At 48.4% G+C, this 16,321-nt stretch overlaps 1 protein-coding gene across 12 annotated transcripts in view; it reads left to right on the top strand.

Moving 5' to 3' along the window:
* The window catches only part of PAPPA (pappalysin 1), a 370,091-nt gene that overhangs the window by 280,892 nt on the left and 72,878 nt on the right, over positions 1-16,321 (top strand). For all 12 annotated transcript variants that reach the window (XM_080561611.1, XM_080561609.1, XM_080561610.1 and 9 more), the window contains one exon: positions 10,266-10,462. In XM_080561611.1, the coding sequence (XP_080417737.1) occupies positions 10,266-10,462 (197 nt within the window). The remainder of the gene's footprint in view (positions 1-10,265; positions 10,463-16,321) is intronic.

Below are 16,321 nucleotides of genomic sequence, written 5' to 3'. Positions count from 1 at the left end.
TGTCTGAATATGTGTGCCTAAAATTAGGCTGTGAGTTTCTGGGTGTGTGTTTGCATCAGCGGGGTGGCTGCATCAAGGATGTGTAAAGAGAGCGTACATGTGTTTGTGTGTCAGTGTTTCTGTTGGTGTGGGTGTGTAGCAGGATGTATTTGGGTGCCAGTGTGTGTCACTGGAAGTGTATATCTGACTGTGCATCTGTTCATGGGCTGAAGGCTGGGTCTTTTTAATATGGTAGGTCTTTCGCTTTTCCTTTTTTTTTTTCCCTTTTTACAGAAATAAGCCTCTTTTCATTAAATGACAGACACTCTTTTTCCAAAAATAGATATTTTCATATGTTTGGGATTTGTTTTTGAGGATTTTTGATTGCTGACCGCAGTCTTCCCAAAGCCGAGCGTTTCTCAGAGATTTCTGCTGAGGCTCTCGCTCAAAGTGGGACACGGCGCTGCGAGGCGGGAGAGCCGCTTCGCTTCATCCCGCTGTTCCTGAGCACGGCAGTGTCCTGGTTCCAGTTAGGACAGAGTTAAGTAGCTCATAGTAGCTGGTAGGGTGCTATGTTTTGGATTAGGATGAGAAGAGCGCTGATAACATGCTGATGTTTTAATTGTTGCAGAGCAGTGTTTACACCAGGCCAAGGACTTTTCGGCTTCTTGCTCTGTCCTGCCAGCGAGCAGGCTGGGGGTGCAGCAGGAGCTGGGAGGGGACAGACCCAGGACAGCTGACCCAAACTGGCCAAAGGGGTATTCCATACCATCTGACGTCATGCTAAACAATATATAGGGGTGGCTGGCCGGGGTGGGGGGGGCCGGCTGCTCGGAAATAGGCTGGGCATCGGTCAGCGGGTGGTGAGCAATTGCATTGTGCATCACTTGTTTTCTTACACATTATTATTGTTAATACTATTATCATTATCACTATTATTATTATTATTGTTATTATTATTTTCCTGTCTTAATAAACTGTCTTTATCTCAACTCACAGGCTTCATTTTCCCGTTTCTCTCCCCCCATCCCAGAGAGGGAGGGGGGAGGGTGAGCGAACGGCTGTGTGGTGTTTAGCTGCCAGCCGGGTTAAACCACAACAGTCTTTTTGGCGCCCAACGTGGGGCCCGAAGGGTTGAGATATCGACAAATCTGACCAGAGTGTGTTAAACTAAAATTGGTATAAGTATTGGACCTGCTTAATAGTTGCTAGTCACGATGTTGATTGCCTTAATCTCCAGTCTGCTGTACCTGTATTCCAAATTGAGTTTTATGGTGCGTTACTTTCTGTATGTGCTCCCTGTTGCACTGTTTATCCTTTCCGGGCCCTGGTTTAAGATTGTTATGGTACTGTGCGGTGTAACAATGGCTTATGAAATGATGAAATATCTGGTCACGACTTTAACCTGGTATTTGTACTCAGCACTGACGTCGACTCTATACTTTGGAACCCATATCTCGGAAACTATTAGCAATTACACCTATTGCCTGTTTTCGTTAGGGAGCCAATCTGTGAAGGGGACAGGGGAAGACATGTTTCCCTACCTGTTCACTCTCCCTTTCTCCTTCACCACCACCCTCTTATCCCCCGAGTTAGTTACGGTGGTTCTCCGAGATGTTGAATATCCTTGGGATACTCAGACCAGCCTGCTCTTGTTGTTATGTCTCCTGAATGCGCTTCAGATTTTGTGGAGGGTTAAACAACTACTTAGGAATCTCATCCGGAGATCTGTCTTGAGGCGGGGTAGTTGCGAGTGGCAGGGAGTGTGGGAGGATATGGGCAGGTTTCTAGAGCAGTGGTCACCTCCAGTGTTTTGGACATTCACCCCTGAACAACTGCAAAATCCTAAAAAGCTGGCAGAATGCTTGAAAAAAAGGTGTCATGACTCTGGCAGTTCCAAAGTGACACAAATCACTGTAGCGTGCTGGGGTCTGGCTTGTGCCTATCGAGCTGCAATTGATGTTATTAGCAACCTAGCTCCAGCTCCTGCAGCCGCTCCTGCTCCTGCAGCCATTCCAGTTCCAGCTCCTGCAGCTACTCCAGCTCCAGCTCCTGCAGCCGCTCCAGCTCCTGCAGCCGCTCCAGTTCCAGCTCCTGCAGCTACTCCAGCTCCAGCTCCTGCAGCCGCTCCAGCTCCAGTTCCAGCTCCTGCAGCCGCTCCAGTTCCAGCTCCTGCAGCTACTCCAGCTCCAGCTCCTGCAGCCGCTCCAGCTCCTGCAGCCGCTCCAGTTCCAGCTCCTGCAGCTACTCCAGCTCCAGCTCCTGCAGCCGTTCCAGTTCCAGCTCCTGCAGCCGCTCCAGCTCCTGCAGCCGCTCCAGCTCCAGCTCCTGCAGCTACTCCAGCTCCAGCTCCTGCAGCCGCTCCAGCTCCTGCAGCCGCTCCAGCTCCAGCTCCTGCAGCTACTCCAGCTCCAGCTCCTGCAGCCGCTCCAGCTCCTGCAGCTGCTCCAGCTCCAGCTCCTGCAGCCGCTCCAGCTCCTGCAGCTGCTCCAGCTCCAGCTCCTGCAGCCGTTCCGGCTCCTGCAGCCGCTCCAGCTCCAGCTCCTGCAGCCGCTCCAGCTCCAGCCCCTGCAGCTACTCCAGCTCCAGCTCCTGCAGCCGCTCCAGCTCCTGCAGCTGCTCCAGCTCCAGCTCCTGCAGCCGTTCCGGCTCCTGCAGCCGCTCCAGCTCCTGCAGCTGCCCCAGCTCCTGCAGCTGCCCCAGCTCGTGCAGCTGCTCCCACTCCTGTGGCTGGGTCAGAGAAACGAGCTGTAGCAGTGCAAGTTGACCCCGCAGAGTGTATTCCAAGCCCTGTGGCAGACCCTGTGTCTGGGTCAGAGAAACGAGCTGTAGCAGTGCAAGTTGACCCCGCAGAGGGTATTCCAACCCCTGTGGCAGACCCTGTGGCTGGGTCAGAGAAACGAGCTGTAGCAGTGCAAGTTGCCCCTGTAGACAAGGTGAAAAAATGGTATAGAGGCTCAGGTCGTTTAAAACGCAGACAGTCTTCTGCTAAGTCTGGGCGAAGTGAAGACGAGGCTGGGCCATCAAAGGTGCAGGAGACTGAAGATGAGGATGAGGATGGCGAAAAATCAACAGTAACTACCCGGACTCCATACCAGCCATCAAAGGTGCAGGAGACTGAAGATGAGGATGAGGATGTCGGAAAATCAACAGTAATTACCCGGACTCTATACCAGCGTGAGCTACGAGATGTGCGAAAAGATTTTGGTCGCTGTATAGGCGAGCAGCTTGTCACCTGGCTGCTCCGGTGCTGGGACACGGGAGCCAATTATGTGGAATTGGAGGGCAAGGAAGCCAGGCGGCTGGGATCCCTTGCTAGGGACGCATGCATTGACAAAGCAATTGGAGATGGAGCACAATCTCGCAGCCTCTGGAGGCGTCTCCTGTCAGCTGTGAAGGAAAGGTATCTCTTCAAGGAAGAACTTGTATGTTTACCAAGCAAATGGACCACCATGGAGAAGGGAATTCAGTACCTGAGGGAATTGGCCGTACGGGAAGTAATTTATAAGGACCTAGATGACGCACAAACATCCACAGATCCAGATGCAGTCCAGTGTACACCACCCATGTGGCGGAAGTTTGTACGGAGTGCCCCATCATCATATGCCAACTCATTGGCAATACTAACCTGGAAAACGGAGGAGAATCCCACAGTGAATGAAGTGACTAAAATACTCCGGCAGTACGAAGGAAATCTCTCCTCTTCCCTAAAGGCCTGTGTCTCAGCTGTGGAGAAACTCTCTGAAGAGGTCCACCAACTTAAAGAGAATTTATCTTCCCCTCCACCTGAACGAACCAGTGTCCACCAGCTAAAAGAGAATGCTTTAGAGAAACTTTCTGAAAAGATCCACCAACTTGAAGAAAGATTATCTTCCCCTTCACCTGAACGAACCAGTGTCCACCAGCTAAAAGAGAATGCTTTGGAGAAACTTTCTGAAAAGATTCACCAACTTGAAGAAAGATTATCTTCCCCTTCACCTGAACGAACTAGTGTTCACCAGCTAAAAGAGAATACCTTGGAGAAACTTTCTGAAGAGATCCACCAACTTAAAGAGAGTTTATTTTCCTCCCCACCTGTACAAACCAGTGTCTCAGCTATTAGGGGTAAACGTTCATCTATGCAAGGAAGACAATATGGTGGGCACACACACCGCGCCACCCTGTGGTTTTACCTACGTGACCATGGAGAGGACATGAGAAAATGGGATGGAAAATCTACTGCGACCCTAGAGGCACGGGTACGTGAATTGCAAAGGAAAACAATTGGGAAAAAGGAGTTCTCTGAAAGGTTTGCTGCTCCAACTTCCAGCAGGCAGTCCTTTAAACACAGAAATGAAGATTCTGACCAGGACTAGAGGGGCCCTGCCTCCAGCCAGGGGGAGGAAAGGGACAATCGAGTTTATTGGACTGTGTGGATTCGATGGCCTGGCACGTCAGACGCACAGAAGTATAAGGCTTTGGTAGACACCGGTGCACAATGTACTCTAATGCCATCAAGCTATAAAGGGCCAGAGCCCATCTGTATTTATGGTGTGACGGGGGGATCCCAGCAGTTAACTGTATTGGAGGCTGAAGTGAGTCTAACCGGTAATGAGTGGCAAAAGCACCGTATTGTGACTGGCCCAGATGCTCCGTGCATCCTTGGCATAGACTATCTTAGAAGAGGATATTTCAAGGACCCAAAAGGGTTCCGCTGGGCTTTTGGCATAGCTGCTTTGGAGACAGAGGACATTAAACAGTTGTCTACCTTGCCTGGTCTCTCAGAGGACCCTTCTGTTGTGGGGTTGCTGAGGGTTGAAGAACAGCAAGTGCCGATCGCTACCACAACTGTGCACCGGCGGCAATATCGCACCAACCGAGACTCCCTGAGTCCCATCCATAAGCTAATTCGTCAACTGGAGAGCCAAGGAGTGATCAGCAAGACTCATTCACCTTTTAATAGTCCCATATGGCCAGTGCGAAAGTCTAATGGTGAGTGGAGACTAACAGTGGACTATCGTGGCCTGAACGAAGTCACGCCACCACTGAGTGCTGCAGTGCCGGACATGCTAGAACTCCAGTATGAACTGGAATCAAAGGCAGCCAAGTGGTATGCCACAATTGATATCGCTAATGCATTTTTCTCCATCCCTCTAGCAGCACAGTGCAGGCCACAGTTTGCTTTCACTTGGAGGGGAGTCCAATATACTTGGAATCGGCTGCCCCAGGGGTGGAAACACAGCCCTACTATTTGCCATGGACTGATCCAGTCTGCGCTGGAGCAGGGGGAAGCTCCTGAACACCTGCAGTACATCGATGACATCATTGTGTGGGGTGACACTGCAGAAGAAGTTTTCGAGAAAGGGAAGAAAATAGTCCAAATCCTTCTGAAGGCCGGTTTTGCCATAAAACAGAATAAAGTTAAAGGACCTGCACGAGAGATCCAGTTTTTAGGAATAAAATGGCAAGATGGACGCCGTCAAATCCCAATGGATGTGATCAACAAAATAACAGCTATGTCTCCACCAACTAGCAAAAAAGAAACACAAACTTTCCTAGGTGTCGTGGGGTTTTGGAGAATGCATATTCCAAATTACAGTCTGATTGTAAACCCGCTCTACCAAGTAACCCGTAAGAAGAATGCTTTTGAATGGGGCCCTGAGCAACGACAAGCCTTTGAACAAATTAAGCAGGAAATAGTTCATGCAGTAGCCCTCGGGCCAGTCCGAACAGGACCAGATGTAAAGAATGTGCTCTACACCGCAGCCGGAGAGAATGGTCCCACCTGGAGCCTCTGGCAGAAAGAACCTGGGGAAACTCGAGGTCGACCCCTGGGGTTTTGGAGTCGGGGATACAGAGGATCTGAAGCCCGCTATACTCCAACTGAAAAGGAGATATTGGCAGCATATGAAGGAGTTCGATCTGCTTCGGAAGTGGTCGGTACTGAAGCGCAGCTCCTCCTGGCACCCCGACTGCCGGTACTAGGCTGGATGTTCAAAGGAAGGGTCCCCTCTACGCATCATGCAACTGATGCTACATGGAGCAAGTGGGTTGCACTGATTACTCAGCGGACTCGAATAGGAAACCCCAGTCGCCCAGGAATCTTGGAGGTGATTATGGACTGGCCAGAAGGCAAATACTTTGGGATATCACCAGAGGAGGAGGTGGTTCGTGCTGAAGAAGCCCCCCTGTACAACAAGCTACCGGAAAATGAGAAGAAATATGCCTTGTTCACTGACGGGTCCTGTCGTATTGTGGGAAAGCATCGGAGATGGAAAGCTGCTGTATGGAGTCCTACACGACGAGTTGCAGAAGCTGCTGAGGGAGAAGGTGAATCGAGTCAGTTTGCAGAAGTAAAAGCCATTCAGCTGGCTTTAGATATTGCTGAACGAGAAAAGTGGCCAGTTCTCTATCTCTATACTGATTCATGGATGGTAGCAAATGCCCTGTGGGGGTGGTTACAGCAATGGAAGCAGAACAACTGGCAGCGCAGGGGCAAGCCCATCTGGGCTGCGGCATTGTGGCAAGATATTGCTGCCCGGGTAGAGAACCTGGTTGTAAAGGTACGCCATGTAGATGCTCATGTGCCCAAGAATCGGGCTACTGAAGAACACCAAAACAACCAGCAGGTGGATCAGGCTGCTAAGATTGAAGTGGCTCAGGTGGACCTGGACTGGCAACATAAAGGTGAATTATTTATAGCCCGATGGGCCCATGACACCTCAGGCCATCAAGGTAGAGATGCAACCTACAGATGGGCTCGTGATCGAGGGGTGGACCTGACCATGGACACTATAGCACAGGTTATTCATGACTGTGAAACATGTGCTGCAATCAAGCAAGCCAAACGGTCAAAACCTCTTTGGTATGGAGGACGATGGCTGAAATATAAATATGGAGAGGCCTGGCAGATTGATTACATCACACTCCCTCAAACCCGCAACGGCAAGCGCCACGTACTTACAATGGTGGAAGCAACCACCGGATGGCTGGAAACATATCCTGTGCCCCATGCCACCGCCCGGAACACTATCCTGGGCCTTGAAAAGCAAGTCTTATGGCGACATGGCACCCCAGAGAGAATTGAGTCAGACAACGGGACTCATTTCCGAAACAACCTTATAGACACTTGGGCCAAAGAACATGGTATTGAGTGGGTGTATCACATCCCCTATCATGCACCAGCCTCTGGAAAAGTTGAACGATACAATGGACTGTTGAAGACTACACTGAAAGCAATGGGTGCTGGGACATTCAAAAATTGGGATACACATTTGGCAAAGGCCACCTGGTTAGTCAATACCAGGGGATCTGCCAACCGAGCTGGACCTGCCCAATCAAACCTGTTACGCACTGTAGAAGGGGATAAAGTTCCTGTAGTGCACGTAAGAAACATGCTGGGTAAAACAGTCTGGGCTACTCCTGCCTCAGGAAAAGGCAAACCCATTCGTGGAATTGCTTTTGCTCAGGGACCTGGATGCACTTGGTGGGTAATGCAAAAGAATGGGGAGGTCCGGTGTGTACCTCAAGGGGATTTGATACTGGGTGAGAATAGCCCATGAGTTGAATTGTAGTATGTTAATTATTATATAATAATGTATGTCATCACTACCATGATTGCTATATATCATAGATGAAAATGGTGATTAATTAGAATGTATTGGACAGAGTGTAACCTGAGCATGACATAAATGGTATGGAATAAGGGGTGGATATCTGTCCTGGTTCCAGTTAGGACAGAGTTAAGTAGCTCATAGTAGCTGGTAGGGTGCTATGTTTTGGATTAGGATGAGAAGAGCGCTGATAACATGCTGATGTTTTAATTGTTGCAGAGCAGTGTTTACACCAGGCCAAGGACTTTTCGGCTTCTTGCTCTGTCCTGCCAGCGAGCAGGCTGGGGGTGCAGCAGGAGCTGGGAGGGGACAGACCCAGGACAGCTGACCCAAACTGGCCAAAGGGGTATTCCATACCATCTGACGTCATGCTAAACAATATATAGGGGTGGCTGGCCGGGGTGGGGGGGGCCGGCTGCTCGGAAATAGGCTGGGCATCGGTCAGCGGGTGGTGAGCAATTGCATTGTGCATCACTTGTTTTCTTACACATTATTATTGTTAATACTATTATCATTATCACTATTATTATTATTATTGTTATTATTATTTTCCTGTCTTAATAAACTGTCTTTATCTCAACTCACAGGCTTCACTTTCCCGTTTCTCTCCCCCCATCCCAGAGAGGGAGGGGGGAGGGTGAGCGAACGGCTGTGTGGTGTTTAGCTGCCAGCCGGGTTAAACCACAACAGGCAGAGAGCTGCCCTACACTTCGACAGCTCTCTGCAGAGACACGCAGAGCAAGAGATGCTTAAGGATAAGGTGAGGGAACCAAGAGCTAACCTCTATTATATGGAGCTCTGCACCTTCCTTGGGCTGACCGGCACAGGCCGCGTCTCTCCCACCCCACGTTGGTGTGGCACTGGGCCAGCACTAACAAACCCCGTGCAGCAATAAGGTGTGCTGCGAGGATGCCCGAACTGGGGCCCTAAGGGCACACATGGTTCACAAGCAGTTCAAGTGCCGTGTTCCCAGCAGGGCCAGTGTCAGATGATGGGCAGCAGGGCCCTGCTGGCATCAGGAGGAGGCTGGGCAGCGAGGCTGCTGGGGCCGGCCCTGCTGGGTTGCATTAGAGCCCATCTTCACATCCACCCCAGCCCTCTCCCACCGTGGAGTAATGGGGCACCCTGGGGAGCCATTGTCAGCCTCGGCTGTGAAGCGCTCCCCCCGACCACTGCTCCTCCGAGCTCTTCGAGGTGTGTGGTATATGTTTGGTGGCTCCCGGCCATATGAAGATTTTAAGATGTGACTTGTAGGGTCAAGCAGTTTGGCCACCCCTGGAATATTAGCTCAGACACAGTGCTGTGCTCGCACGGCTGAACGGCTTCCAGCCTCACGCTGGCTCATTTTCGCCAGCTTGGAGTGCTGGCCCGGCAAACACACAGCTCCCCACGGTTATCCACGTACACAAGTTGGCTGCAGAGGTCGTGATGAAACGAAAGCAGAATGACCTTCTTTCCTGATAGGTTTCTCCGTTCTTTCAAGTTCACGCTCTTGTAAGCACCTAGAATTTTGCACGGGGGATTGGGAGGAAGGGAGGGGGAAAAAGAGTGAAAGTCATTAAATAATTGAATTGCAATAAACTGATTTTTTTTCTGGCTCATGATGGTATTTCACTGTGTAAACTAGGAGGAAAAATAAACAGGGGATTTAGTAGTTTGGAAGTAGCTCAAAATTGAGCAGCCGTTGGATTTTCTGACACCTAGCTCGAGATAGTCCAATGCTACCGGCAGGACTCTCCTCAGGGATCGTTTCCATCAGCCCAGCTCGCAGCTCTGCGATAATTTCCTACCGTTTTTTCAGCAGGCTTATTTGCCAGACAAAAATACAACAGACTGTCAGAACTGGATACCTCTGGGGACTGGCAATGATAATACAATACAAAATAGGATACCAACAGGTCAAAGGTTTCCATTTCACAGAGTACTCTAATGACTGAAAGTCATTATTGCTATGCAGTCTGTTTGAAAAGAGTAGATGGATCCTGGTTCAGTTTTTAATGGGCCAGTGTTACAGAAACAACCTCAAAAATTTGGCATCTTTGTTGGCAGTCTCATTAGAGAAGCCACAGAATAAATGGACAAGGATAATAAAGTCTCCTGCTGCTTTTGATCCTTTCAGGTCAAATCTGAGTTATGCTGGTTGAAGCCGTGTGTGGATGTGGCAAGCTTACCCTCACACTATGTGGACTGTATCTGCGCCTTGGATAAACAGATCTGGTTGGCCCTTTGTCCTGTGGCTGTGAACTTGGCAGTTTTTGCCATCCCTAAATTCACAGATGCTTTTGTTGTTGTTTTGCAGATATCTTTTAAGAACAAAAAGGGAAACATTGTAGACCAGACCCTCTGTTGGCTATCTTCCATCCAAGGCAGTGGAGTTATGCCAACACCCACATTGTCTTTCCATATATTTTCGATTTCTGCTTTCTTCTGTCTCCATCCTTTTAAATGGAGATAGACAAAAATAAGCAGAAAAACCTTCGCATTCAGAAATGTTTTGAGGGTTTTGCCCAATAACAAAACTGACTAAAAACTGACTTTCTTAAAAGTGCCCTGCTGTTGGCCAGAAGTGACCGATGCTTTCACTCCCCAGTGATCTGGACCAGCAGATGCAACACCACTGGTGTTATTAGATCCTAGCAACTAGGCCACAGACATGTAGCCATTTTTCGATTTCTCTTTGGTTTCTCCTGGCAGATGAACCCAGCAGGTGCTATTTCCACGATGGTGATGGAGTATGTGAGGAATTTGAGCAAATGACCAGCATCAAAGACTGTGGCATTTACACTCCCAAAGGCTTCCTTGATCAGTGGGCTTCCAACGTCTCCGTCTCACATCACAGTGACCAGCAGTGTCCAGGATGGGTGGTCATCGGTCAGCCAGCAGCAACACAGGTAAGGGAAGCAGATGCCGTTACCTCTCCTTGAAGGTGGAGGCTAGCAAGGACAGTCATGAGTGTAACTAGATGGTCAGCATTCATGTGTGATGTTACCCCTGTCTTTTATCCTGCCACTTCACCAAGGGAAGCTCCCGATAGCAGTTACCCTTTTTCTGAGCCTGTTTAGTGGTGATAGAGTTGAAATTCAGTTCCAGTCACCCATCTGAAAACTGCCTGAAGTCGTGGTCTGCTTGATTCAATAAGCTGTGCAGGAGTCACCGCTGGCTAACTAGCATCACCTAAAAGACTAGACAGGCTCTCTATAGCCAGCACAGGGTGCTATCTTGTGGCAATGAGTTCTGAAGGCTAATGCAGAATAATACAAAAGAGTGTTCTTTCTTTTTTAATAGTTTTGTGTTTTCTGCCTCCCGGATTCATAAAAGCACCCTATTGTTCTATTCTGAGAAAGGTCCCGTCCATTCCCAAAGCCATTCATTAGCTTTAACCCCTTTCTTACATGTCTCCTTTGTAACATAAATAGCTCCAGTTACCATAACTTTACCTTTTGTCTCCCTGAGAGAATTAGATCCAAATGAGTTCAAAAAGACATTAGATAAATGCCTGGAAAACAGAGCTGTACACGATGCAGATGCAACAGTCCAGATGCAACCCTCTGACTCAGGAAAGCCCGCATTGCTTGTTGTTTTTTTAGAGGATACAGCAAGAAAAGGATCATCATATACAAGAGCTACTTTGTATATTCCTCCTTCAGCATCCACCATTGTCCCTTGCTAGACAGGGCAGTGAATCAGATGGACTTCGGGTTTGATGCAGCCAAGTTGTTCTTGCAGTCTAATTATCTGGGAGGTGTCTTGAGTGGGCAATGCAGAGAGGAATGCAATGTCAAAGATATGACAAGCAGATTTATCCGTGAATAGTAAATGCTAAGCATTTCCAGTTGGCTTGTGAGAGAAAACATCTTTATCCAAGAGACTTGGCCTTGTTCACATTGCACAAGTCTGTAACAAATTAATGACCAGGTCAGTTTTAAACGTACAGAGCGTGATTAGCTGGCATAGTACCAAGACAGAATCCCGAGCCCAGTGTTGCCTTTTTGTCATGGTCGTATTTATTATTTTACACTGTAAAAGGAACTTTCCTCTGCACCCCTACCAGTGCCTTCGTAGCTTCTTTCTCATTTGAGCTCCCTGGGCTGTAGTACTGTTCAAAGCCCACTGTCTCCAGTTCAGGTGCAGTTCAATGCACATGTCCCCTAGTCCTCTGTCCCCATGCTGTCAGGGTGATTTCCTGCCCTGATTTTCTCCTAAAGCACTGGTAGAGATGCAGCCACGCTGTGCGGTAGGACCGTACAACATATGGTCATGTGGTGGAGAAAACTCCACCACATGCACACCCAACAGAAAGCCCTGCTGTGTAGCCACAACTCAAGCATGTTTGTTGTACCCAAATGAGATGAAGTTGTCACAGCCTTGTTAGAGAAAAAAAACAAACCAAAAACAAAAACCAAGCTGTTGTATTTATAGGCAGAGCACTAGCATATCACACACTGGCGGAGTGAATGGGAACATGCCTCCTGTTATTGGCTGGCCCCTGGGGAGATAACAGTGTGCTATTTACTTCCAGCAAGAGGAATTTGTGCTTTAGCTCAGCTGGTCGTATTACACCCGTTTGAGTGTATGGGGTTCACTGACCTTTTTAATCACATATGTTGAGAGTCTTTGTTTTCCACAGGAACAAGACAGGCTCGTAGCTTGTGAAAGAGCACCTGACTTGTCACTCTGGAGAGGTTAGGTGGGGCAGCAGGTCATCACTCTGTTAGCTAGCGGAGTGCTTGAGATGAAAATTAACCTAAGATCTCCCCTAATCACCATGTGTAATGATCACTGGTGTGTAAACATGTTTGGCTTCATTATCTGTGCAAGCACTGAGCCTTAGGGTTTTTTGTATTGATGAAAGGAGCACCTTTCCTCACCCAGATATCTTTCAGAGTAGGTTGTGTGCTTGCTGATGTTGTGCAAACTTTTCATGTTGTTGCTGGGTAGTTTCCTGATTAATCAGAGTGGCATTTGTGTTGGCTTCTCATCAGGAATGCCATGAAAGATATGTTTGAGTGCAGTGCACAGCAATATACAGAATACATAAGCTGCCTGTTTGTTAGCTATCCCTGTTCCTCATAATTGCCCTGGTATTCTCAAAGTGCTTTAGAGCATTTTAAGTATGTCCTTCACAATTTAAAACGTTTTCTCATCCTTAGCTATCTCAAGACCCATTTCTCTGCATGCCTGTATTTCTGCCTTAGTTCTACAGAGGCTGTTCGTGAGGACCACGTTTGGCGCTGCGGTGCTGCTCAGCAATATCAGCGTGCCTGCACTTGTTTACTCTTGGAGGATTGTTTGTGAGCAAAAGCCAGAGTGCACTTGCTTGTTATTGTAGGGCTCCTTCTGCAGACTGACCACCCCAGGCCTGTTTGCAGAGCTCGCTAACACGTTGCCCGTTTCCACAGAGTTGCTTGTTTCTTAGAAGTAGGATGTATGCACTTGCTTGTTATTGCGAGATGGATCTTACATGTGGCTTTGTTACTTGTTAGTATGAGGCTGCTGAATGGCAACATACTAAGGGAGCAGAAAAAAACACAGTATAAGATTTGTTTTGAACAACAAAATGCTTACAAAGAATGACACAGTCTTGGCAAACAGATACACATTTGAAAAATGGAAAGGTCACACAGCCCCCCCCCCCCCCCCTTAAACAATCGCTCTTTCTGCAGAAGCAAGACTGATAGACAGCCACTTCTACTTTCCTGGCAGCCACTCTTCAGTGCTGATTAAGAAATATTCACAGTACTGACAGCATCATATTTAAAGCCAAAGAGGACCAGTCAGCAGCATCACACCAGCACAGAAACGTGAGCACCATCGCAGGGTATTTTTACAGTTTGATTTCTAATCTGGCATCCTCCGCAGGTCTCGAAGCAGACGCTGCTCAGTACCTGTTATCGACTGCAGGAGGAATTCAGCAATAAGGGCTTTGCACGCTCTCGGGCCGCTCTTTTCCTTACCGCTCTTGCTGTGAGTTTGTAAACAGCCTCTCCTTGCCATCCGCTGTGTGTGAAATATTATCAGTGTTGATGTACTGGTTGTGTGGGGTTTTCTACAGCACTGTTTATTTCTCAGGGCCTTTCTTGTGCTAAAGATTATTGATGCTAGCATTAAGTCATCAGCTGGTGTACTCTGGCAAGGACTACAAAAAGGCAGTAGTGCTGGGCAGATTTATACCAGCTGAGGGGCAGATCCAGTAAGCATAAACAGAAAGACAAAGGGCGCTCAGACCGATCCGTTTTGTGAATAGCTGCAATTTTTTTTTATTTTTATTTTTTGCACTGGAAGTCCCCAGGGACTTGTTTCTCCTACCAGTTCATACTCAGCCAGGGTCAACCTTGTTATGAGCAGGAGCGGGGAGGATGTGGCCTCCTACCACCAACCTAAGCACTCCTGGGCTTGGCAACGTGCGAGTTTAAGGAGCCATCTCATGGCCTCCGTGGGCAGTCCCGCTTGTATCGCCACCGGTGAAGCTGTGTGGGTGAGGACAGTTAAACAAGAAAGCATGGTGTGGATTAGGTCACGGTAAAAGGGTGGCTGTCCCATAGGGTTCAAGAAAAGAGGTTGTGCAGTGGCAGCCTCCATGCTCTCCCTGCGCACTGATTTTGTTCTGAGTTCGTTAATGTGTTTGGTAGTGTCTCTTTCTTTCTGGAGTAGGTTGTCCTGAGCATGAATGCTTTGGATATTTTTTTAAGTGTCTTATCTGTACGGATGTGCCTCCATGGGAAGCCTCTGCCAGGCTGATTTGGGGAGGGCTCTTCACCCCTGACTCCGTGGCTGGGGTGAGAGGGAGGTGGGTGCAGCCCGACCGCGGGGCTGGAGGGGCCATTTCTCCTTCCCTCTTGCTGGTGGGAATCCAGTGGATTCATCTGCAGTTCCCTTTTGGCCTCTATAATAGACAGGTGTAGGAAGGGACTAATGGCTCTGTATGTGGCTTATCGGTGACCTGGTTACTCCTGTCACAGCAGCATGTACTCAAGCCTTGGAAGTTGGGGTTTACATTGGTAATTTAGAGGGGCAGTCCCCCAACAGCTCTGTCTTTCATTGTATTTCCTCCCAGTTACACAGAAGCTGTTTAGTTCAAGTCACCATATGAATATATATATACATTTTTCCTCCCTGTGCCATTGCCATTTCCTGGTTTTCTCCTGTACGGGAAAAGCCGCACAGCTTAGGCACAGTTAATGAGAAGGGGACTCTTCCCCAAGGCTGCTGGGCACACAGATCCTGGGATTCATTTTTGTTCCCAGACAAACCCACCCCCTTCTCCCCCTGGGTACCCCACAGGGGCTGCCATGGAGTAAGAAGCTGTGGAAGAGGATTCTTATTACATCTTTCCCACAAACAGAGGCCCCCTCCTGCCCCTATTACAGTTCCCACAATTGCACTCATCCAGACTCACTGCAACAAACCTATTCTTCAGCCGGCCATAGAAAGATGTCTAGAATTGCAGCATGTCTGAAATTTCCCACAAAAGAAGAAGGCAAGAGCACGAAAATATTCTGAGTACTGGAAGAAAAAACATGGCAGAGCGAGGGCTCCACGGCTGGTAAGAAAATACTGTGACAAAATTGAAGAGAAAAAATATGAAGTTCTCTGCCACGCAGTTTTACTTTGACTAATAAATATAACTCTGAAGGTAATTCCCCAAAGATCCAGCAAAGCCAACAAATAGGGTAATCTTGAACAGGAGCGGGAAGAGGAAACCTGCAACTTTTAATGGAGAAGCCATTCTTCTCCTTTGGGGTGATCTTGCTGAGAAGTGGGAGGGTGTGTGTCTGTCGGCTCTGCAAGTGGCCCTTTTTGAACTTCCCAGTTCACAGCCAAGTCCTGTTGCTCTTCAACGGTAAGAGTTTTGTTGTGGTCGGAGGGATAAAAAAATCCCCATTTTTAATAAGATGATTTGCTTCGCAAATGTCTCTGTTATTTATAGCCTAGCCAGCCTTTGAACCACTAATCTCAGGAGGTCGAGTACAAAATCCCACTAAGAGAAACTGTTAATGGAGGAACCATGAGTGATCAGAGACCAGTTCTGGAAAAAGATGAACTGGACACTGTGCACAGGCTACCGCAAGAGGAATGTAGGTTTGCTGTACTCGTCTGAGCACATTTCCAGTACCGGCTGGTGCACCAAAAGGCTTCAGCTTAGCTTACAGATTCCCCAGGTCTAAAATTAGTAGAAGGGAGCCCAAAACATAGTCTCTCTTTCAGCCTTCCCCCAGATACTACGGACCAGACAGTTTGGTCTTTCACCTGAAGGCTGGGGAGTTGCACCACGAGCCTGGCACCAGGCAAATTCAGGCTTGGGAACTCTGAGGAACATGCCTCCCTTGTCTTAAGTGATGGTATTTTTCATATCTCTTTAATGAACAGGGATTAATTAAGCCTTATCACAGCCACGTTGTCTGGTTTCTGTTCCATTTAATAGAGGTGGAAACCAGAGCTCACAAAGATAAAGCTGCGGTTTGAGAATTAAACCTCAATTCCCCCCAGAGACATTGCAGGCGCTGGGCGTTATTGGGCCCAGGTGTCCCCAGGACTAGGAAGCTCAGGAAATCTCAAAAGGGAAATGTTCATATCTTGTATAAGAAGAAAACTCTGTTCAGGGCCTGCTGTCAGTCGGAGTCTGGGAACACAGATCTGGAATGGATTCCGGGGTCATTAAATCCACTGTGTGTTAGCTTTGTCAGCCTTCTCACATCATCCGGTGCGTGAATTAACCAGATTTTATCCTCACACAGTTGGGCTTGTTCCCA

The sequence above is a fragment of the Anser brachyrhynchus genome, assembly GCF_964034855.1.
Source record: "Anser brachyrhynchus genome assembly, chromosome: 19".
Lineage (NCBI taxonomy): Eukaryota > Metazoa > Chordata > Aves > Anseriformes > Anatidae > Anser > Anser brachyrhynchus.
Note: the sequence above shows the minus strand (reverse complement) of the source record. Positions and strands in the feature narration are given on the sequence as shown.